This window comes from Rana temporaria, chromosome 1 (assembly GCF_905171775.1).
Source record: "Rana temporaria chromosome 1, aRanTem1.1, whole genome shotgun sequence".
NCBI lineage: Eukaryota > Metazoa > Chordata > Amphibia > Anura > Ranidae > Rana > Rana temporaria.
The window spans coordinates 588,760,134-588,783,736 of NC_053489.1; the positions used below are offsets into that span (position 1 = coordinate 588,760,134).

General features: G+C 42.7%; 1 protein-coding gene across 5 annotated transcripts in view; it reads left to right on the forward strand.

The window, feature by feature from the left end:
• The window catches only part of PDS5A (PDS5 cohesin associated factor A), a 150,955-nt gene that overhangs the window by 15,310 nt on the left and 112,042 nt on the right, over nt 1–23,603 (forward strand). For 3 of the 5 annotated variants that reach the window (XM_040335080.1, XM_040335085.1, XM_040335093.1), the window contains exons 3-6: nt 13,789–13,992; nt 19,818–19,904; nt 20,366–20,463; nt 23,213–23,296. In XM_040335080.1, the coding sequence (XP_040191014.1) occupies nt 13,789–13,992; nt 19,818–19,904; nt 20,366–20,463; nt 23,213–23,296 (473 nt within the window). The remainder of the gene's footprint in view (nt 1–13,788; nt 13,993–19,817; nt 19,905–20,365; nt 20,464–23,212; nt 23,297–23,603) is intronic. The other 2 variants (XM_040335088.1, XM_040335089.1) reach the window with 2 other exon arrangements.

Genomic DNA, 23,603 nt, shown 5'->3' on the forward strand with positions numbered 1-23,603 from the left:
CATAACCAGACCCATTATCCGAGCACGTTGACCTGGCGGGCCGCAGAAAAGAGGGGGGGACAGAGTGCGGCCCCCCCTCTCCTGAACCGCACCAGGCCACATGCCCTCAACATGGGGGGGATGTCCCCATGTTGATGGGGACAAGGGTCTCATCCCCACAACCCTTGCCCGGTGGTTGTGGGGGTATGCGGGCGGGAGGTTTATCAGAATCTGGAAGACCCCTTTAACAAAGGGGACCCCCAGATCCTGACCCCCCCCCCTGTGTGAAATGGTAATGGGGTACACTGTACCTCTACCATTTCACGAAGGAAGTAAAAAGTATTGTAAAAAAACACACTGACACAAAAGAATAAAGTCCTTTATTAAAAAAAAAAAAAAAAAAACTCCAGCGCTGAAAAATCCACTCGTTCCCGGCTTCCAGCGTTGTCCTGATCCTGCGACGGGTGCGCGATGAGAAGATCCAGCGTCGGGTGATCTCCGCTCCAGCGATGTGAAGATCTATTCATCCGGCGCAGCAGCATCCCGGACCTCCTCTCACCGCTGGGCACAGCCCAGCGAATGAGCGGCTGAAGCAGTGACATTTCTTATATAGAGGAGGCAGAGCCACCCGTCACGTGACCCTGCCCCCTCTGACGTACCTCTGCTACGTCACTGGGGAAGACCATGAAGAGGAAAGACCTTCCCTCTTCTTGGTCTTCCCCAGTGACGTAACCTGAAGGGTCTGGTTATGGATATTTACCGGGAACCGCACGTCATTTTTGTTTTAAATTGACGGCGGGGTTCCCCTGAATATCCATGCGACTTCTGGAGCTGGACTTCAAGAAAGGGTGAAATGTTTTTTATTAACGGACGTTAGAAAGGAATGATATAACGGATGTATACGGATATATACGGATAAACATTATCCGTTTTCAATAAAGGAAGAATGGTAAAATATTTATCCGTATGTATCCGTTATTAAATCCGTTAATAAACGTCCGTTAATAGGTGTAATACGGATATTATAAAACGGACATACAATCCATAGTGTGAAAGAAGCCTAACATGGTGGTTTAAAAAAAATCTAAATTAAATAGTTGCCAGTAGGAAGTGCAGTCACCAGCCCACAGCAGCTTTGCTAAATCCTCAGCAGCTGTGACTGGAGTAGAACTGATCATACCAAAGCTTACCTTCCCTATCCTGCTGCCTACATATTCCCATTGACCAGGTATGCTTCCAGTCCTAGTGATGGATCGGTGGGAATGTGTGTTGAGCAGGGCTTGTCTACCAAGTGTTGCTGGTTAGTGGGGAAGGTTTAGTGCTTCTGATGCCTATAGGGGAGTGATCCACCTTCTATATCCCCTCCTTTCCTGGCCAAGTGAATGGTGTCAGACAGGATAGAAATCTTCCCATAGGAATTGGACCGCACTTATTCTAAAGCGTTTTGTTGCCTTGTTCCTGTTGGCAGATTTTCGCTATGACCACTGTCAAAGCCTCGTACACACGATCGGATTATCAGATGGGAATTGTGTGACAGGCTGTTACCGGAAAATTCGACAGTTTGTATGCTCCATGATTTTTCCGATCGTGTGTACATAAGTCCGTCGGCCAAAGTACAAACACGCTTTCTCAGAAGCAATGCTCACCATAACACGACATTAGCAGAAGTTGCCCAAAGGGTGTTGCTAAAGATCTGAAAAAACACGTTTGTTTCGCGTTTGTTTGGCCGACAATTCTTTGCCGTTCCTGGCCTATGCCCTTCGGACAAAAGTTCTACGCTTTGTCCGCAGAAAATCTGATCGTGTGTACCAGGCTTAAGAGTGCTTTCACACTGAAAGTGCCTGGGCGTCGGCAGTAAAAATGTTAGCAGCGTTTTTGCGCCGCCGTTCACGCGCTAGTAGGGCGCTTTTAACCCCCGCTAGCAGACAAAGCTGCGCTTTGCTGGTGGTTTGGCAGCGCTGCCATTGATTTCAATGGGAAGGGGCACTTTAGAAGCGGCGTCTACACTGCTCCTAAAGCGCTGCAAAGAAGCTGCTTGCAGGACTTGTTTTGACGCCCTGCCAGCGCAGCGCCTCGCCCCAGTGTGAAACCACTCAGGCTTTCACACTGGGATTGCCGCTGAGGCTTTTTTCAGGCTCTTTACAGGTGCTATTTTTAGTGCAAATGCGTCTGAAAAAACTCCAGTGTGAAAGGGGTCTAAGGGTCACAGGAGTACAATTCAGTTTTGCACTCCTGTGACCCGTTTTCAATGTCACTGCCGTCAGTCGAGGCCTCTGTCAAAATATGCTGATAACAGCCTATGTGTGCATGGACACATAGGATAACATGCCGGGAGTTTACTGGCTGCAGAAAAAAAATGCCTGAAGCCAAAAACGGCAGCTGTATAATGCCCATTGTGCATGAGGCCTTAAAACCAAATTACCATAATCCCAGCAGATAAAGATGTTATGTTAGCAGTGCTGAAGTAGTTTATTTTGTTTGCATTAGTCTGTATTACTCTTTCAGTCAATCTTTACTTTATCTCTGAGTAACCTCCTTGAGTCCCATGCTTGGGCTGTACATGAATTCTTGACATCTGGCCGAGTTGACAATGGAAATCATCCGGTTTCCTCTTCTGAACTGATGGACAGTAAACCCTGCCTGTCTGGTTCATAACCCCCCCCCCCCCCCCCCCATATGGACGCTTGTATGAAAGAGCGTTGCGTAGCAGTATTTCTTACAAAGGTCTGAACACTTTTGGTTCTATGACAAAGAACTAAATTTGGCTCTTAATAGTGCAAGAAGAGCAAATCGCTACTTTCACAGTAAAAAAAAATTAACCCCTTACAGTAGCGATTATCTGCTTTTTATTTTTTTTAGTACTATAAAGGGCCAATTTTTTATTATTTTTTTTAACCCCTATATGTTACTAAATGTCTTAGAAACTCAGTACAGTTAATTTACACAGTTTCCTATGTGACAAGTTCACATCTATGCTTTTTTCAGCTGCTGCTTATTTGGAAAGGGTCAGGCTTTTTATTTACGCAAAACAACAACAAATTGCAGCAAAATCATGTGCGCAAAAATCAAACGCACAGCAAAAACGGATCAAAAGCAAACTGCATAGGTGTGTACCGAGCCTTATAGGTGTGTGCCGAGCCTTATAGGTGTGTACCGAGCCTTATAGGTGTGTGCCGAGCCTTATAGGTGTGTGCCGAGCCTTATAGGTGTGTGCCGAGCCTTATAGGTGTGTGCCGAGCCTTATAGGTGTGTGCCGAGCCTTATAGGTGTGTGCCGAGCCTTATAGGTGTGTGCCGAGCCTTATAGGTGTGTGCTCGATCTTATAGGTGTGTGCCGAGCCTTATAGGTGTGTGCCGAGCCTTATGCTGGCCACACGGATCAAATTTCAGCCGAGAATATTCATATAAAAAATCTTTGTACATTCTCTGAATGAAAAAATGTTTGAAATTTTCACTTGCTTTTAACATTCTGTTTTTTAAATGAATGTAATTTCTGAATGAAAACCACATACTGTCTGAAAATTCCTTTGACCAAGAAGTTTTCTTTTTATATATTTTTCCATCACTGTAGTTGAAAACAAACGTCGCTTTGACCCCACTAATATAAGATTGAATGTTCCTAAAATGACTTTTTTTGAAGGAAGACATTGTGTTTTTGTATGGCCAGCATATTAAATATATTCTGTTTGAAAATCGGCAGAACAGTCTAACTTTTTCAAACTTTACATATTAACTAAATTCTACACCCCACATTTTTAATATATTAATTGATCAAAACAATAATCGGCCAACTAATTGATTATGAAAATAATCGTTAGTTGCAGCCCTAGTGCAGATTAGTCGGACAAGGACACTAACCTGTGTGTTTTTCCTAGTAAAATTTCTTAAACAGCCAAATTGAGAAATTGCTTATTTTGTCCAAAAGTTAGAGAAAGAAGCAACAAACTTTCACATTCCCATGCTCCATTTGCTTTCAGTTTTGTATCCTGTCCCATGAAAGCAGCATGCATAGGATTTAGCTACTGAACATCCAGGCTGACTTGCAGATAGTAGGCTGTGTCCTTATTTGCAGACACCATATAGGTAGTTTAGGCCTGATGACACTTCTAATACATGAGGGTAGTGGGAATGTTGCTCAGGATTCCAAAATCTTATTACCACACAGTTGTAAGTTTTTTGATAGCACAACATTTTTTTATTCTTCCTTTTTAAAGGACCTGAACATGAGACCTGATCACTGTCCCATGCCTCAGTCTGAAAGACTAAGCCCACCTTAAAAAAAAAAACAAAAAAAAAAAAACCAAATGCACATGTTTTGCATTTAAAATAAAATGCATTTAAAAGTGTATTTCTTTTTTTTAAATGGAAGCCTGTAAAGCATTGTACCTGTGATCGGCAGATTGTGGATACAATGTTGGGCTCCTGCACACACTGCCTACAGTTCTGTACGGCATGGATGCATTAAAGGGGTTGTAAAGGTACAAATTAAAATTTTTTCCTGAATAGCTTCCTTTACCTTAGTGCAGTCCTCCTTCACTTACCTCATCCTTCCATTTTGCTTTTAAATGTCCTTATTTCTTCTGAGAAATCCTCACTTCCTGTTTTTCTGTCTGTAACTCCACACAGTAAAGGACGCTATTTAAGAAAAAAAATTGTACCTTTTTACAACCCCTTTTAAGGTAAAAAAAAACGTTAAGATTGGGATTTAAAGGGTTACTAAAGGAATTATTTTTTCTTTAAATAACATACATGTTCTACTTGCCTCCACTGTGCAGTTCGTTTTGCACAGAGTGCCCCCGATCCACGTCTTCTGGGGTCCCTCGGCGGCTGTCTCTGGTCCTCCCCGCAATTAGTCACCACAGTCATGCGAGAGCAATAAATTGCGGGCGCGCTCCCGTGATACAGCGAGCGGCCATAGCCTCTCGCTGTATCACTCGGCCTCGGCGCGCAGCGTCACTGGATGTGATTGACAGCAGCACATGCCGATGGCTGCGCTGCTCTAAATCCATCCGCTCTAGCCAATCGGTGGCCAGGCTGAGCGGCGAAGAGGATATCGGGACCGCGCAGGACTTTCGAGGGGTTTGGTAAGTATAACGGGGGGCGGGGCGGCAGCAGCAGATGTTTTTTCACCTTAATGCATAGATTGCATTAAGGTGAAAAAACATTTTCCTTTACAACTCCTTTAAAGATCCTGGCATATGACACCGTGCCCTGACCAGCACTTTACTGTAGTGTAATACACTGGTCACTGCAAGGACTATCCAGAAAGCAATTGTTTGGTGTGTCCTGTTCACACTGCAACATAGCCCAAAGCTGCTGTGCTGCATTTTATTGCAGCACACTGTACATGATCGCATATTGCTGTGCAGCACATCGTGCTGCTGTACAGTGGCATAAATGTACATTTCAAATAAAGTTAAGTGAGGAAAAAGCAGTGTGTGTGCTGTAGCATGGTTTACCTCTGGCAGCTGTACGTAGAGTGAATGTTACACAGAAATCCCCTTCACTGCTCTTCTGCCTGCTACATAAAAGGTTGTAAAAGGAGGGGCTGAGGGCTTGGTCAGCACAGACTGTAATTGGACTCTCCAAGAAAAGGAGAAGGCAATGATGTGCAAGGAGGAAACCTTGCTAGGGAACTGACACATTCTGCAGTGTTAATTCTCAAAATTGGGTATAATACTTTTGTTTGCACTTATGCACTAACATTTATTTTAGGGTATTATTATTGGTATTAATTATTATGTATATTTATGATTTTGCAAATATGTGACCTAAAAAAAATAAACGCAACTACCTACCATTTTATTTTCCAGGGTCTCTGCTTTCAGGAACTCTAAACTTTTTTGGGGTTTTATAGTAATATCTAGCCAAAAAAGATTTTTAATGTGTGCAAAAAAAAAATGGAAAAAAATGAAAAATTGCCTGGAAAGCTCTTTGCCAGCTCTTAACCACTTGTCCACGGGAGGACGTCATATGACGTCCTCGACTTTGTGCGGTGATATCTGAATGATGCCTGCAGCTACAGGCATCATTCAGATATCGCCGTCTTCAGCTGCCGCTTGATCATTCTTATAGGCAGCGGGAGGGGCGCCCCTCCCGCAGCCATCCGGTGCTTCTCCGGGGCTTTCCCGTGCCATCGGGGACCCGGAGAGCGAATCGGTCGGCGCTGCTGGAAAGCATAGAGATGACTGGGACACAGATTCCGGCGCTGTGATTCGCCGGAGCTGCATGACGTCACTCCCGTGCATGCGCACAGGAGCCACAATTAACAATTGGCCACAATTAACGGCACAGGCTGGGGCAGAAACTGCACTTAGTTTTGTTCCCCGCGCATGCGCAGTGAAGAGTTTCGGCAGACTACAAGTGAAATATCTCCTAAACGGCGCACAATATTCTAGGCTTACCTATAGGTAGAAGTAGTTCACCAGGGTTTACAACCACTTTAAAGCAGGGGTTCACCCGCACATGACACTTTTTACCCTTAGCTTCATGCTCGTTTTGTCTAGGGGAATCGGCTAGTTGTTTTAAAATATGAGCTGTACTTACCGTTTACGAGATTCATCTTCTCCGCCGCTTCCGGGTATGGGCTGCGGGACTGGGCGTTCCTATTTTGATTGACAGTCTTCCGACGGTCGCATCCACCGCGTCACGATTTTCCGAAAGAAGCCGAACGTCGGTGCGCAGGCGCAGTATAGAGCTGCACCGGCGTTCGGCTTCTTTCGGCTACTATTGACGCGATGGATGCGACCGTCGGAAGCCTCTCGGAAGACTGTCAATCAAAAAAGGAAAGCCCGCTCCCGAAGACCCATACCCGGAAGCGACGGAGAAGATGCATCTCGAAAACGGTAAGAACAGCTCATATTTTAAAACAACTAGCCGATTCCCCTAGACAAAACGAGCATCCATCTAAGGGGATTCTTTGAAAAAAAATGTTATGGGTGAACTCCCGCTTTAAGGAGAAAAACATTGAGGGTTTACAACAATGGCTATTTCAATGTTTCATCTGAGTCGGTATCTCTATCTATCTATCTATCTATCTATCTATCTATCTATCTATCTATCTATCTATCTATCTATCTATCTATCTATCTATCTATCTATCTATCTATCGACAGGCAGCTGTAGTGATTGGACCCATCTTCTCTGTCCACATATCGGATAGTATATTTGGGCCAGAGGTTCTGCTGTTCCTTATCCACATACATTTAAACTTTATTTCTCCATAACCTTTTTCTTATGTTTTAGAATTCATTATTTGCAGTCCTTACTGTACCCTAAATTCATCCCAAAACTTAACACCAAAATACCCTTCAGGTCTACTGTTTCATTATTATAATATTACATGTTATACTTGCCTGCTCTGTGCAAAGATTTAGCACAGAGCATCCTCGATCCTCTTTTTCTGGGATCCCCGGCCTCACTCATGGCTCCTCCTCTTGGAGTGCCCCCACAGAGAGCTTCTTACCATGGGGGCACTCGTGCGGCCATGCTCCCGAGTCCTGCTGCTGCATCTATTGACAGACTGCAGGACTTCACCCTGCCCCCCACTCTTATGTCACTGGATTTAATTGACAGCAGCGGGAGCCAATGGATCCTGCTGCTATCAATTTATCTAATGAGGTCCCGAGACAGCACCTGGAGCTGCTGTGATCGTCCATGTTGCTGGAACAATCTGGCTCAGGTAAGTAAAAGGAGGGGCATTACATTAAGTTTTTCACCATACTGCATTAAGGTGAAAATCCACGAGGGTTTACAACTCTAAGTCCTGCTAGATCACTTCAGGCTGGCTCCTTTTGCAGGTATAGCTATCTAAACAAAATATGTGTCCATTCTGTATAAAATCCAGTAATGGTCTCGCCTTGCTCTGCACATGCTCAGTTGCTGTTCATTTTGGCATTGTGCCCAAAATCGAAGCCACTAGGGGCTCATCTTTACTGAAAACCTAAAGATATAGTGCTGCACAGTGACCATGGGCTTCAGCAAAATGGCAGCCTCTGGCAAGAAAACAGGAGCTACAGGCTCTTTACAGCACACACTAATTTTGGTAGCATAATTATTAATGTATAATCCTTTCTGAGGAACATTAAGTTGCTATGGGTAAAGTTCTGCTTTAGCTGGCACTTCTAACTAGTACTTTTACCAGTTGTTGGCACTCTGTTTATTAGGTATATGAAAAGATAAAAATCTGATAGACGGTGACAACATAACACCTAAACACTGATCAATACAGATGGGTTAAGGGGGATAAAATAGGCACTTTATTTTCGCTAATGCTTTACTGGATCAATGAAGTCTGATAACTTAAATGTAAGCAAAGAAGGGGGGGGGGATTCCTTTGCTGAAGGAATATCAGAAGTTCCCAGTTTTTCAACCTCCTGGTTTTGGATTCTTGCAGTAAAACCCCCACCTGGCTGCAAGCTCACTAAAATTTCTTGCAAATGTTCTATTTGGGCAAATTCTATTCTAATGTTCCAAATTAACCACTTGCTGACCGCAATTCTTATATATACACGTTGAGGTTTACTAGGGTTATGGCTGACGCTACCAACCATAACATCGGTAACGTATTTAATTTTTTCTGCTGACGGCTGACTTTTTCATGAAAGCTATTCGAGATGCTTATTAGCCACTGGATTGCTTTTCTGTCCCACCCCCTTCCATCACTCGCCGGTGTTTCTTTGCCTTGGTTTCTACCCGTGTGCCTGAGAAACCACTCAATGGTGTGGCCAGCTAGTCCGAATCGGTGAGAGACTAGATTGTCTGTCTCTATAGCCTTGGAGGACCAGAGTAGCGTCCATTCTAGGGCGGAAGAAAACTATTTTTTATTTATTTTTTTGGTTTTAAGGCTTCATTTCCATGGACGTTTTTACAGCCACTTTTCTGAGCGTTTTTTGCAGCTTAAAAACGGCTCTTCATGTTAGTCTATGGCCTCGTTTTTGAGCTGTAGATGGCTGAGCCGTTTTTAAGCTGCAAAAAAAAAAAAACAGGACCAGTGCGTTCTGAAGCTCCAGCTTTAGAGCTGTAAAAACGCCAGATGTTAAACGCGCAAAAGCGCTAAAACCCGCTACTGCAGCGTTTTTGAGCGCCAGCGTTTTATCTGCAAACATTTCTTGGGTCACTGTAGCCTCTGTAAACACAGGAAATTCCCAGGAGTGCTTAATAACATGGACAGGCTTTTTTAAGCTGTAAAAATCGCTCAGAAAAGTGGCTGTAAAAACGTCCATGGAAATAGAGCCTAAAGGTAAAGAAGAGATTTGGTGTTTTTTTTCTCCCCCCCCCCCAGATCCCTCCATGAAGAGGACCTGCCATCCTTTCTATTACAAGGGATGTTTACATTCATTGTAATAGGAATAAGGCCTCCATCCCTAGAGCTGTAAAAATGCCAGACACCGGTAAAAGCTGTTTTGTGCTGAGGATCTTGAAGGGGAAACCCCTGCCAAAATCAAGAAAAAAATTGGAGGTCCCCCTGCTAGGAAGATTCTAGACCCTTATCTGAGCACGCAGCCACCTGGCAGGTCAGGAATGGGAGGGGGACGAGCGACCACCCCACCCTATGTAAATAAGTATGGAGGGGCATTGTACCCTACCCATTCACCCAAAAAACGTGCCAAAAATAAACACTGTACACAGATTTTTAAAGTATTTTATTAAAGCAGCTCCGTCATCTTACAATTTCTTCTCCCCTCCCTGGCTCTTCTCCCTCCTTCGGTTTCCAGATTCTTATTCCAGATTCTGATAAGTAATAATAAAAAATGCCGTAAATATTTCCCTTATTTTGTATACGCTATAACTTTTGCGAAAATCAATATAAACTTATTACGATTTTTATTTGTCAGTGTTTTTTGGGGTTCATAGAGGAATAAATAAACGCAGAGGTGATCAAATACGACCAAAAGAAAGCTATTTGTGGGAAAGAAAGGACATCAATTTTGTTTGGGTACAATGTCGCATGACCACGCAATTGTCCGTTAAAGCAAAGCAGTGCCGGATTGCAAAAAATGGTCTGGTCATTAAATGGGTAAATCCTTTTGGTCCTTAAAGCGGGGGTTCACCCAAAAATTTTTTTTTTAACATAACTTTTAGCCGAGTTGTCAGAATGACAATCGGCTGTTTTTATTTTTTTATTTTATCCCTGTACATACTGTATTTTCATCGCCGCTTCCGGGTATGTCTTCTGCGGGACTGGGCGTTCCTAATTGATTGACATGCTTCCGACCGTCGCATACTGCGCATCACAAGTTGCCGAAGGAAGCCGAACGTCGGTGCGCAGGGGCTGTATAGAGCCGACTCGCAGTCCGGGTTCTTTCGGCAACTCGTGACGCGCTGTATGCGACGGTCTGAAGCCTGTCAATCAATTAGGAAGGCCCAGTCCCACAGAAGACATACCCGGAAGCGGCGGTGAAAATAGGGTATGTACGGGTATAAAATAATAATAATAAAAAAAAAAAACAGCCGATTACATTCAGCCGAGTTGTCAGAATGACAATGTTAAAACATTTTTTTTGGGGTGAACCCCCGCTTTAAGTGGTTTAAAGCGGAGTTATACCCAAAAATGGAACTTCCGCTTATCCCACTCCTCACCCCCTTACATGCCACATTTGGCATGTCATTTTTTTGGGGGGGGAGTGGGGGCTTCAGGAGAAGGGGACTTCCTGTCCCACTTCCTCCTTCCGCCGAGGGGCTGCAAAGGCGATTAAGCTTAATCGCCTTTTGGCAGCCCCTCCCTGTAGGCGATCGCCTAGGACACGTGACAGGTCCTAGGCGATCGCCTGTCCAATCAAACAGGGCCGCATGCGCAGTGCCGCTCGCGCATGCGCAGTGGGGGCCCGGCCATGAAGCCGAAAGCTGTCACGGCCGGGTGCCCACAGTGACAATGAAGACGCCGGGGAGGGGGGGAGAGGAGCGGAGCCCCGGCCGGCGCGTCGCTGGAACGCCGGAGCTGGTAAGTGTCTGTTTATTAAAAGCCAGCAGCTACACTTTTTGTAGCTGCTGACTTTTAATAAACATAAATATTGTCTGGAACTCCCCTTTAAAGTGTATAATTTAAAAATAAAATAGTGTTAGAAAAACTGCTGCACAATTACAGTGCGATATATAAAATTGTAACAATCACCATTCGCTCCCCCAAGGTTCTCTGCTAAAAATATATAGATTTTTGTTATATTGGTTGGGGGTTAAAAGTAAATTTTCTAGCAAAAAAAAAATACTGCTTTTAAAGGGATTGTAAAGGTAAAAAAAATGTTCCCTAAATCAGGGGTTGACAAATTTGCTTGGAATCTAGGAGCCAGCTAAAAAAGTTAGGAGCCAGAAAACGTGCCCCATCCTGACGAGCTTGCGCGCAGAAGCGAACACATACGTGAGCAGCGCCCGCATATGTAAACTGTGTTCAAACCACACATGTGTATCGCCGCGATTGGTAGTGCGAGAGCAATAATTCTAGCCCTAGACCTCCTCTGTAACTCAAAACATGCAACCTGTAGAATTTTTTTAAACGTCGCCTATGGAGATTTTAAAGGGTAAAAGTTTGTCGGCATTCCACGAGCGGACGTAATTTTGAAGCGTGACATGTTGGGTATCAATTTACTCGGCGTAACATTATCTTTCATAATATAAAAAAAAATGGGGATAACTTTACTGTTGTCTTATTTTTTTAATAAAAAAAAAGTAATTTTTTCCCAAAAAAAGTGCGCTTGTAAGACCGCTGCGCAAATACGGCGTGACAAAGTATTGCAACGATCGCCATTTTATTCTCTAGGGTGTTAGGATAAAAAATATATATAATGTTTGGGGGTTCTAATTAGAGGGAAGAAGATGGCAGTGAAAATAGAATTGCTGTTTAACTTGTAATGCTTGACTTGTAATACCAACGGCCATCACCAGATGGCGCCAGCTTACACATCTGGTGGTAATAACTTGTAATACCAACGGCTCACCACCAGATGGCACCAGGACCCTATTTCTAGTCGCCATGGCGACCGGGATTTGTCGAGCCCTGCCCTAAATAGCTTCCTTTACCTTGGTGCAGTCCTCCTTCGCTTACCTCATCCTTCCATTTTGCTTTTAAATGTCCTTATTTCTTCTGAGAAATCCTCACTTCCTGTTCTTCTGTCTAACTCCACACAGTAATGCAAGGCTTTCTTCCTGGTGTGGAGAAAGCGTCCTGAGGGGCGAGCAGGAGGGTCAGGACGCTCTCTACTTTGCAGATAGAGAAAGGAGCTGTGTTAGTGGGCGTGTTAGTGGGCGTCCTGACACTCCTGCTCGCCCCCTCAAGAGGCAGGGAGAGCCTCACATTACTGTGTGGAGTTACAGACAGAAGAACAGGAAGTGAGGATTTCTCAGAAGAAATAAGGACATTTAAAAGCAAAACCTCAGGATGAGGTAAGTGAAGGAGGACTGCACTAAGGTAAAGGAAGCTATTTAGGGATTTTTTTTTTTAAAACTTCTTCCAGAAAAGTCTGGTCTTTAAAGTGGTTAATACCTACTGCATTGGGGGACAGACAAAGATGCTTTGCGTGTCTCCAAATAACTGTTATGACTTTTCTTGTGACACACACCCCACATTCATTTTTATATTACTTTGAAGGTAACAAGGGGTGTAACATAAGCAGGCTAGTATTGGGGTCTCCGGAAAGAGTACATGATAGGATGGTCAAGTGTGAAAATAACCAAAGCATGCAAAATCTAGTGCATGTATACAGGGTTTAAAATTTCTTTCACATAACTCTACCAAAAGTATTGAAAAAATAAATAAATAAAAGGTTTTGAAAACATTGGCTGCAATTTCTAGGAACCAATTATTTTCCACAACTTCCACTCCATAAAGTAAAATCGTTCAGTACCCAGTGTATCATTTAAATCTGGTGGGGGTTTTTATTTTTATAGCAAACACCTTCAATTCATCAAAAATCCATGCAGATTAAAATGACCAGTTAAATCAGTAAGCTGATCTCTAGGCGCTTGTAATAGAAACAAAGCTTCTCTGACAGATAACCAGCAGCAACTCTCAAGGATGACATATGAAACAAAAAGAACCACCATCATAGCTTAGACAAATTTACTAATAAACAGAGGGATGCTTTGATTAATGACTATGCCAACACCTTGTCATTACACTGTACAGGCTCAGCAGCTGCAGCTATCTGCACACATCGATAGATTTTTGCTGCTGGGATTCCCGGCATGGCTAACAACCCATATGAATCCTGCCTTAGGCCTCATGCACATTGGACCTTAGGAGAAAAACACCAGTAGCGTTGACTGTAGAATGAGTTTTGCAGTAGTGTGTCTTATTTTTTTTTTTTGGCAAAACTATACTCAAAAACACTGCATCCAGGGCCAATCCTGCACAAGTGATTACATGCGAGTGGCTAGTTGCGACAATCTGTAGCCATCTATTGCTTTCAATGGGGCTACCTCTTGCATCTAATCACGGGAACACACGCTGGGGTTCTCGCTTCTAATCGGGGGCAGGGTGCATTCACAGGTGTGACTGCACCCTGAATGTTGGGGAAAAACATTGAGATTGTTTCCTAGGTATTTCAGCAAATGTTTGTTGCACATTCTATGCACAAACTATTTAACTATTTTTTTTTTTTCTGGAAGCATGGTTTTTTTTGTTTGCAAACAAAGTTTTATAACTTACTTTTTTAAAGGGTTCTCTGTTGAGGGATACATAGACTTTTTCCATTGTATTTGTGAAAAAGGCCAAAGTGTCGCCCCCCCCCCCCCCCCCCCCCCATAAAAAGATGCTATAGCAGGCATAAAGGTGTCCTATTTGTTTTTTTTACGATTTTCTTTGTTTTTCTTCTAGATGGTGGTTAAAACTTTTATGGATATGGACCAGGATTCAGAAGATGAGAAACAGCAATATCTCCCTTTAGCCCTGCACCTTTCATCTGAATTCTTCCTCAGGAATCCTAACAAAGATGTTCGTCTGTTAGTAGCCTGCTGTCTGGCTGATATCTTCAGAATATATGCACCAGAAGCCCCATATACATCTCATGATAAATTAAAGGTAGTCTACTCATGTACTAAAATAAACCTCCTGATCTCTCCTCGCAGGAAGATGACATTGTATTTAACCTGTTCTGAAAGATCTCACATGGGGGTTTGACCCCCTTGTAATGGCAATAAAAATAAAATTACAGTTAAGTTTATTAAAAAAAGATTAAACATGACCCCAATTTCCCTGCACACGTGTATGTAAACCATGATTGCATGACACGTGAGGTATCTCTGGAAATGTCTGGGTCAGAGCAATAATTCTAGGAACATGGCTCATAGGTAGGGGTGCAACGGATCAAAAAACTCACGGATCGGATCGATCCTCGGATCAGGAGTCACGGATCGGATCATTTTTGGATCAGCAAAAAAAAAAGACAAATCTTGTTACACCCACCAGAGTTTTAGATTTCACAGTTATTCTCAACACAAAACGGAGCTTATACCCTTAAATACAGTGTTTGGAAATCCGACGGACTGTTTATTGCTAATGTGACAGAACACCTCTGATTTTCACATTAAATTTAACATTTAAACAGTCCGTCGGATTTACAAATACTGTATTTAAGGGTATAAGCTCAGTTTTGTGATGAAAATAACTGAATCTAATACTCTGTTGGGTGTAATGAAAGATGTCCACTTGCCCCCATGTCCTCCCATTACAGATGCAGCTGTTAAGGGGCCAGAGGTATTTGTGGAGAGGCCCCCTATCTCCCTCTGTCTTGCTATTTGTCTGCTTCAGATTGAACATTACAATGCTTACTACTATTGCAACGGATCTCCTACCTGCAGAAGCTCACTGTTCATGCTGTCTCCACTCTCCACATGTCTGCAGTGAGCGCGCTGTGCGGGGAGGCGTGTCACGCTATTCATTGGGCTCTGGCAAGCACACAGGGGTGGAGCAAGATGGCCGCCGCTCCGGAGCTAGGCCGAAGCCGGGGACTTTCCTACGGCCAAAGCTCCGGAGCGCTTCGCGGATCGTGTGGTGTGCCGATCCGAACGGGGTGGCCCGTTCGGATCACGGATCGGTGACGATCCGTTGCACCCCTACTCATAGGTACCCACTAAACAGATGGTTTTAAAGTCTCATCTGTGGCGTTTTTTTGAGTAGCGTAGTTTTTTTGTTATATCACGGGCACACACAATTTTAAGACTTGACATGTTTTGTATCTAGTGATTTTCCCCTTAGCTAGTACTTCCTTATTTCCTTTTGGAAACTTAAGCCTCGTACACACGATTGGATTTTCCGCAGACAAAGCCTCTGACTTTTGGCCAAAAATGTGTTTTGCATACAAACGGCACACAATTGTCGGCCAACAAACGCAAACGTAGTTATGTACTATGTGATTTTTTAGCTCTTTAGCACCACCTTTTGGACACCTGCTTATGACGTGTTTGAGCGTTGATTCCGAGCATGCGTGTTTGTACTTTGGACTTTTGTCCGAACCTGTGTACACATGATCGGAAAATGTTAAAGCCTGCCATCCAACATTTGTCCGGAAAATACGACAATTGTTCGATGGAGCATACAAACGGTCGAATTTTCTGCCAACAGCCTGTCACCACACAATTCCCGTCGGAAAATCCGATTATACGAGGCTTTAGACTCTCTATATTGTGTGTTTTGCAGTTTTAATGTGAACCTGTACATTGTCGCACTACATAGCAGACTTTGTAAGGTATTAAAATAATATCCAATTTCAATCAGTGCAACCCCTAATATCCTCAAATAATTATCAAAATAAATGAACAATATACAATAAGTTGCCAGCTAAACACTATATATAGCGATTTCACAACACCATCTCCTATACGTAAATTCAAATAAAATTAGTGCACTGCAACCAAGCATTCGAATCAGTATACATTACACACAAATCAAATCTGTATCTGTAAAAGTCCAACAGTCCCTGCATAGGATCCAAGGCAAAAACTCAAATATAGATTGGGTGCAAAAAATTTGTAAAATTGAAGTCCAGTTCTCCACCAAAAATGTCTTCTAATTCCTTCCTTCCAGTGATTCATGCACTCCACACACCAGGTGAAAAACCTGCTCACCTTAAGCACATTTAAACATGCTCATCTGTGTTATCCACTAGTACATCTCATATGGTAATCCCTCTTCACCCCTCTTCAGATCCAGGATGATTTTGCCTTCCAACTCCCAAATTTGAGATACACGAGGACATTGGTATGATTGGCAGATACGTAGGGCTTCCCGTTTTTTAAGTATTTATTCATATGTCCCTACAATAAAAACCCACTTTCATGGGCACAATGCATCTAGAAGGGAGGAGTTCAGCCCGTGACGTCACGCCGTTGCATAGTATTGCTGAGCTGACTAATGTGATTTTTTTTTTTTATCAAGCACATTGTCATTTTAACCTTGAGTGGATTTTTATTGTGGGGTAATATGAATAAATATTTAAAATGGGAAGCACTATGTATCCGCATTTCTGTTCCATGTAATCCAAATTTGAGATACAAGGACATTGGGGGGGGTTGGAAGGCGAGATCTTTCTGGATCTGAATAAGTGTGAAGAGGGAATACCATATGAGCTTTACCAGGTGGATAACACAGATGAACATGTATAAATGTGCTTAAGGTGAGCATGTTTTTCACTATCTATCTATCTATCTATCTATCTATCTATCTATCTATCTATCTATCTATCTATCTATCTATCTATATTCAGTACAGACCAAAAGTTTGGACACACCTTCTCATTCAAAGAGTTTTCTTTATTTTCATGACTATGAAAATTGTAGATTCACACTGAAGGCATCAAAACTATGAATTAACACATGTGGAATTATACATAACAAAAAAGTGTGTAACAACTAAAAAATATATATCATATTCTAGGTTCTTTAAAGTAGCCACCTTTTGCAGCAGACACATCTCTAGAACTGTAAAGAGGAGACTGTGTGAATCAGGCCTTCATGGTAGAATATCTGCTAGGAAACCACTGCTAAAGAAAGGCAACAAGCAGAAGAGACTTGTTTGGGCTAAAGAACACAAGGAATGGACATTAGACCAGTGGAAATCTGTGCTTTGGTCTGATGAGTCCAAACTTGAGATCTTTGGTTCCAACCCCCGTGTCTTTGTGCGACGCAGAAAAGGTGAACGGATGGACTCTATATGCCTGGTTCCCACCGTGAAGCATGGAGGAGGAGGTGTGATGGTCTGGGGGTGCTTTGCTGGTGACACTGTTGGAGGTTTATTCAAAATTGAAGGCATACTGAACCAGCATGGCTACCACAGCATCTTGCAGCGGTATGCTATTCCATCCGGTTTGCATTTAGTTGGTCCATCATTTATTTTTCAACAGGACAATGACCCCAAACACACCTCCAGGCTGTGTAAGGGCTATTTGACCAAGAAGGAGAGTGATGGGGTGCTGCGCCAGGTGACTACCTCTTGAAGCTCATCAAGAGAATGCCAAGAGTGTGCCATGCAGTAATCAAAGCAAAATGTGGCTGCTTTGAAGAACCTAGAATATGAAATATATTTTCAGTTTCACACTTTTTTGTTATGTATAATTCCACATGTGTTAATTCATAGTTTTTGATGCCTTCCGTGTGAATCTACAATTTTCATAGTCATGAAAATAAAGAAAACTCTTTGAATGAGAAGGTGTGTCCAAACTTTTGGTCTGTAATATATATTTATATATTATATATTTTTCTATTTTCTCAAAATTTCAAGTCCTGAGCTACTAGCTTAAGAGTTACTCGCCACAAGGTGCCCCTAAACACGCCCCTTATAAATTATCATATTTTATTCAGATCATACATGGTATGCAGGGTCGTCTAATGTTAAATGGACCCTGGGCAAACATTTCCTTACCCCCTGTAGAAACACTACAGGAGAGGGTCAGAAAAACTGCAGACATGGTAAAAAGAGGATCAGAGAGACTGCAGAGATGACAAGGAGAGGATCAGAGAGACTGCAGAGATGACAAGGAGAGGGGGTCAGAGAGACTGCAGACATGACAAGGAGAGGGGGTCAGAGAGACTGCAGACATGACAAGGAGAGGGGGTCAGAGAGACTGCAGACATGACAAGGAGAGGGGGTCAGAGAGACTGCAGAGATGACAAGGAGAGGGGGTCAGAGAGACTGCAGAGATGACAAGGAGAGGGGGTCAGAGAGACTGCAGAGATGACAAGGAGAGGGGGTCAGAGAGACTGCAGAGATGACAAGGAGAGGGGGTCAGAGAGACTGCAGACATGACAAGGAGAGAGGGTCAGAGAGACTGCAGACATAGTACAGGTACTAAGGATGGTGTGGTGATGAATGGCTCCCCCCTCCCTCCACATTTCTGTAGAGGGGGAGATGTTGCAGCTCATTGTACACAGCTCTAGGACCTGGGAGAGCATGTCCTCCCTTTACACTTGTTCAGTGTGATCCCTGATCCCTTCCCCTGCTCTGAGTGCCGACTCCTCTGCTCACTCAAATCATCAGCAGTGTCCAGATCCAGACAGCACACAGGTCCCCTCATACTCCCGGCCAGTCAGCTCAGCAGTGTTCCAGAGCAGACAGCAAGTTCTCTCCTGTTCCTTTCCATTGTCGGCAAGTCGGACTCGGAAGCTGGGAAGGAGGAAGTTAAATTTTCCTCCTCTGAATGCCGGGTCCTCCAAGCACCTGATTGGTTGTTAGGACGCTAGCAGCCAATCGTTTTGATAGGCGGGACTTGGGAGACAACAGGAGAAAGACAGTAGTTCCACTTGATTGGGCAATTCTGCTACTCGCAATAGGTTAATATGTACTCGCCAAATGCTAGCAGGCAAGTACAAATTTTGAAGGCTGTGTATGTATGTATGTATGTATATATATATATATATTTTTTTTTTTTTTATTCATTATGGTTTTGCATTGAATTCTGTGCAGGGACGGTTGAATCGATCAGACACTGATTTGATATATGTAATGTAGTGGTTGCGCTGTACTAATTCCATTCGAGTTTAGACTTTGTAAGGTGCCTGCTGTTTATTTCACTGCATTACTACATACTCCAATCTGCTGCCAGAGCCCTGAAAGTGCTATACGAATATGAACTTTGAATACTCACGAGTATTCCCTGCTCCTAATACCCAACTTGTGGTATGCAGGAGGAAATGCCTTTGTATTCATTACCATGAGTTTTGTGTTTTTTGTCAGAGCTCTGGCATTGAATTGGGGCGAGGAAGGTGGAACCAGATGCCCTATAGTGCAGGAATATGCAATTGGCGGACCTCCAGCTGTTGCAAAACTACAAGTCCCATGAGCCATAGCAAGACTGACAGCCACAAACATGACACCCAGAGGCATGATGAGACTTGTAGTTTTGCAACAGCTGGAGGTCCACTAATTGCATATCCCTACTACAGTGGATAACTTGTGCCTGCCATTCTGGGCAGATTATGGTTTCCCTTTGGTTGATAGACGTAGACAAACATTTATCCCTAAGCTGGCCTTGGACCAGTCGAGTTTCCATCCATCTAGGGTGGTTTCCGTTGAGGAGTTGACCTAGTGATCATTTCTTCTCCAGAGGGACTGTTAGAAGATTTGTAAAGAACAGCGCATGCAGCCAATTGACTGCAGCACTGTTGAATGTATTCTGACAGCAGAGTGGTCCCACTGTCAGAGTACAATAGCACAGTGGGGAGGATTTTTTTTTTTTTTTTTTTTTTTTTTAAACTTCTTTCTTTGGCCAGCCTAAATTGGTATTTCATGTTTGATAGTGTGATAGTCCGTTTTTCTTTTTTTCTCTTAAAAAAAATATAAAAATTCACTTTTCATATTTTTTATATGCATTTCTAAAATACATTTTCCTTTTTTTTTTTTCTTTTATGCAGGACATATTCTTGTTTATAACAAGACAACTGAAAGGTCTGGAAGACACAAAAAGCCCTCAGTTCAATAGATATTTTTATCTGTTAGAGGTATTTGTTTGTTTTTACCCTAGTGAAATCTGTAACACTTTTTTACAAAGTGGCGTGTGTGTGTGTGTATTTTAGAATACAGTACAGGGCACAGGTCTCTCATTTGTCTCCCTATTGCTTGCTAGAAAACTGCAGTACCCCAGAGTTGGCAGGTTTACATAAAGGTGCACTGGAATCATTCCCAGGAAAGCTTTTGGCAGTGTCCAGTCACCTGCAGGTAGTGGCAAGTAACCAATGGTCTATGACTTCCTGTCTTGTACTGTATTTCTAGGCATAGCATTTACTGGTGGGTGTGTATATGGAATATATATATATATATATATATATATATATGTGTGTGTGTGTGTGTGTAAAACAACTTTTTCTTTTTTTTTTTTAAGAAGATGAAGGTATATGTGTAAATGTTGGTGGTCAACCCTTCATTGGCTACATATAATTATTGTTTTCCCCCCTTATTTTAGAATTTGGCATGGGTCAAATCCTACAACATTTGTTTTGAATTGGAGGATTGCAATGAAATATTTATTCAACTCTTTAAAACTCTGTTCTCGGTAATTAAGTAAGTTAAAACCTTTTATTTATTTTTTTCTTGAAAGTACTGCCCTCTCATATTATATCTGCATACAGTTTGTGTGTGTGTGTATATACATTGCCTTAAAGTATTCATAACCCTTGAAATTACAACCAAAAACATAAATGTATTGGGATTTTTATGTGATGGACCAGCACAAAGTGGCACATAATTGTGAAGTGAAGGATAAATGGTTTTTAAAATTTCCGAATTTCTGAAAATTGCGGCGTGCATTTGTGTTCAGCCCCCTTTTTACTCTGATACCCCGAACTAAAATCTAGTGGAACTAATTACCTTTAGGAGTCGCCTAATTAGTAAATGGTCCACCTGTGTGTAATTTTAATCGTTATAAATGCAGCCTTTCTGTGAAGCCTTTAGAGTTTTTTTGGAGAACCTTGGTGAACAAAACTGCATCATGAAGACCACGGAACACACCAGACAGGTCAGGGATGAAGTTGTGTAGAAGTTTAAAGTTGGGTTATTTAACCACTTCCCGACCGCCGCATGTATATGTACGTCCACAGAATGGCACGTACAGGCAAATGGGCGTACATGTACGTCCTTGCCTTCTAGCGGGTGGGGGGTCCGATCCCCTCCCCACCACCCCCCGCTACATGCGGCGGTCGTGTTCCCTCGGGGAGCGATCCGGGACGACGGCGCGGCTATTCGTTTATAGCCGCTCCGTCGCGATCGCTCCCCGCAGCTGAAGAACGGGGAGAGCCGTATGTAAACACGGCTTCCCCGTGCTTCACTGTGGCGGCGTATCGATCGTGTCATCCCCTTTATAGGGGAGACACAATCGATGACGTCAGTCCTACAGCTACACTAACTCCTTCAGCGCCCCCTGTGGTTAACTCCTAAACTGCAACTGTCATTTTCACAATAAACAATGCAATTTAAATGCATTTTTTGCTGTGAAAATGACAATGGTCCCAAAAATGTGTCAAAATTGTCCGAAGTGTCCGCCATAATGTCGCAGTCACGAAAAAAATCGCTGATCGCCGCCATTAGTAGTAAAAAAAATAAAAATAATTAATAAAAATGCAATAAAACTATCCCCTATTTTGTAAACGCTATAAATTTTGCGCAAACCAATCGATAAACGATTATTGCAATTTTTTTTTTTTTTTTTTACCAAAAATAGGTAGAATACGTATCGCCCTAAACTGAGGGAACATTTTTTTTTATATATGTTTTTGGGGGACATTTATTATAGCAAAAAGTAAACAAATATTGAATTTTTTTTTCAAAATTGTCGCTTTATTTTTGTTTATAGCGCAAAAAATAAAAACCGCAGAGGTGATCAAATACCACCAAAAGAAAGCTCTATTTGTGGGGAAAAAAGGACGCCAATTTTGTTTGGGAGCCACGTCGCACGACCGCGCAATTGTCTGTTAAAGCGACGCAGTGCCGAATCGCAAAACCTGGCCTGGGCATTTAGCTGCCTAAAAGATCCGGGGCTTAAGTGGTTAAAAAAAAATTGGAACATCTCTGAGCACTGTTCACCCCATTATCTGAAAATGGAAAGCATATGGCACAACTGCAAACCTACCAAGACATGGCCGTCCACCTAAACTGACAGGTCAGACAAAGAGCACATTAATTTGAGAAGCAGCCAAGAGGCCCATGGTAACTCTGGAGGAGCTGCAGAGAGCCACGAGTCAGGTGGGAGAATCTGTCCACAGGACAACTATGCACTCCACAAATCTGGCCTTTATGGAAGAGTGATGAGGAGAAGGCCATAAAAGACCCATTGCTGTTTGCAAGAAACTGTGTTGGGTGGACACAGAACATGTGGAAGAAGGTGTTCTGGTCAGATGAGACCAAAATTAGATTTTTTTGGCCTAAAAGCAAAACCTAGGTATGGGAGAAACATAACACTGCACATTGCCCTAAACGCACCATCCCCACAGTGAAACATGGTGGTGGCAGCATCATGTTGTTGGGATACTTTTCTTCAGCAGGGACAGGGAAGTTGGTCAGGGTTGATGGGAAGATGGATGGAGCCCAATACAGGACAATCTTAGAAAAAAACCTGTTAGTCTGTAAAAGACTTGAGACTGGGGTGGAGGTTCACCTTCCAGCAGGACAACGACCCTAAACGTACAGCCAGAGCTACAATTGAAAGGTTTAGATCAAAGCATATTCATGTGTTAATCTGGTCCAGACCTAAATCCAATTGAGAATCTGTGGCAAGACATTAATTGCTGTTCATAGATACTCTCCATCCAATCTGACAGAGCTTGAGCTATTTTACAAAGAAGAATGGGCAAATATGTCACTCTCTAGATGTGCAAAGCTGGTAGAGATATGTCCAAACAGACTTGCAGCTGTTTTTCCAGCGAAAGGTGGTTCTACAAAGTATTGACTTGGGGAATTCAAATGCCACACTTTTAACACATTTTATTTGTAAACCATTTATAATTTTCTTTCCACTTCACAATAGTGTGCCGCTTTGTTTTGGTCTATCACATAAAATCTCAATAAAATACATTTATGTTTTTGGTTGTAACATGACAAAATGTTTAAAATTTCAAGGGGTATGAATACTTTTTCAAGGCACTGTATAGATCTGCAAAATGTGCTCTGAACTCAGCGTCGCCTTATGGCACTGATGGGACACTCTTTGGATACTGGGTATAAGACTTGTGATGTTTAAATATGTGCAGTTGTTCCAATTATTTCCTGCTGGTGTATAAGTTGTCTGACAGACTTTACTTTCAATCATTTTTATTAGCAGTTTGACAATCAGACCAAGAGAAATCACATTTATCGTCACAACAGCCAGAACCCTGGCACAGGCTGACAAAAACACAGAATGGTAAACACATCCACAATTTCTAAAACGAATAAGGTGAAATCTAATGGATCCATACCATTGCCCTCCCAAGCAAGGGAGGGTCAGAAACTTGTAATGCATTTGCAAATGACTTGTTGAGGGTATAACCAATCAAAGCAGCCTTCTCACTGTCCTGGAATAGAGTGGCAGGAGCTCTGCCTGTCGTGTGAGAGAGGTCCTGTAAACGATAGATTTCAGGACATACTGAATAGAAAGAAATAGGAAAAGCAAAGAGAATGGAAAGTGGGGAGAAAGACAGAGTGAAGCTCCCTGGGGATGGCCCTAATAT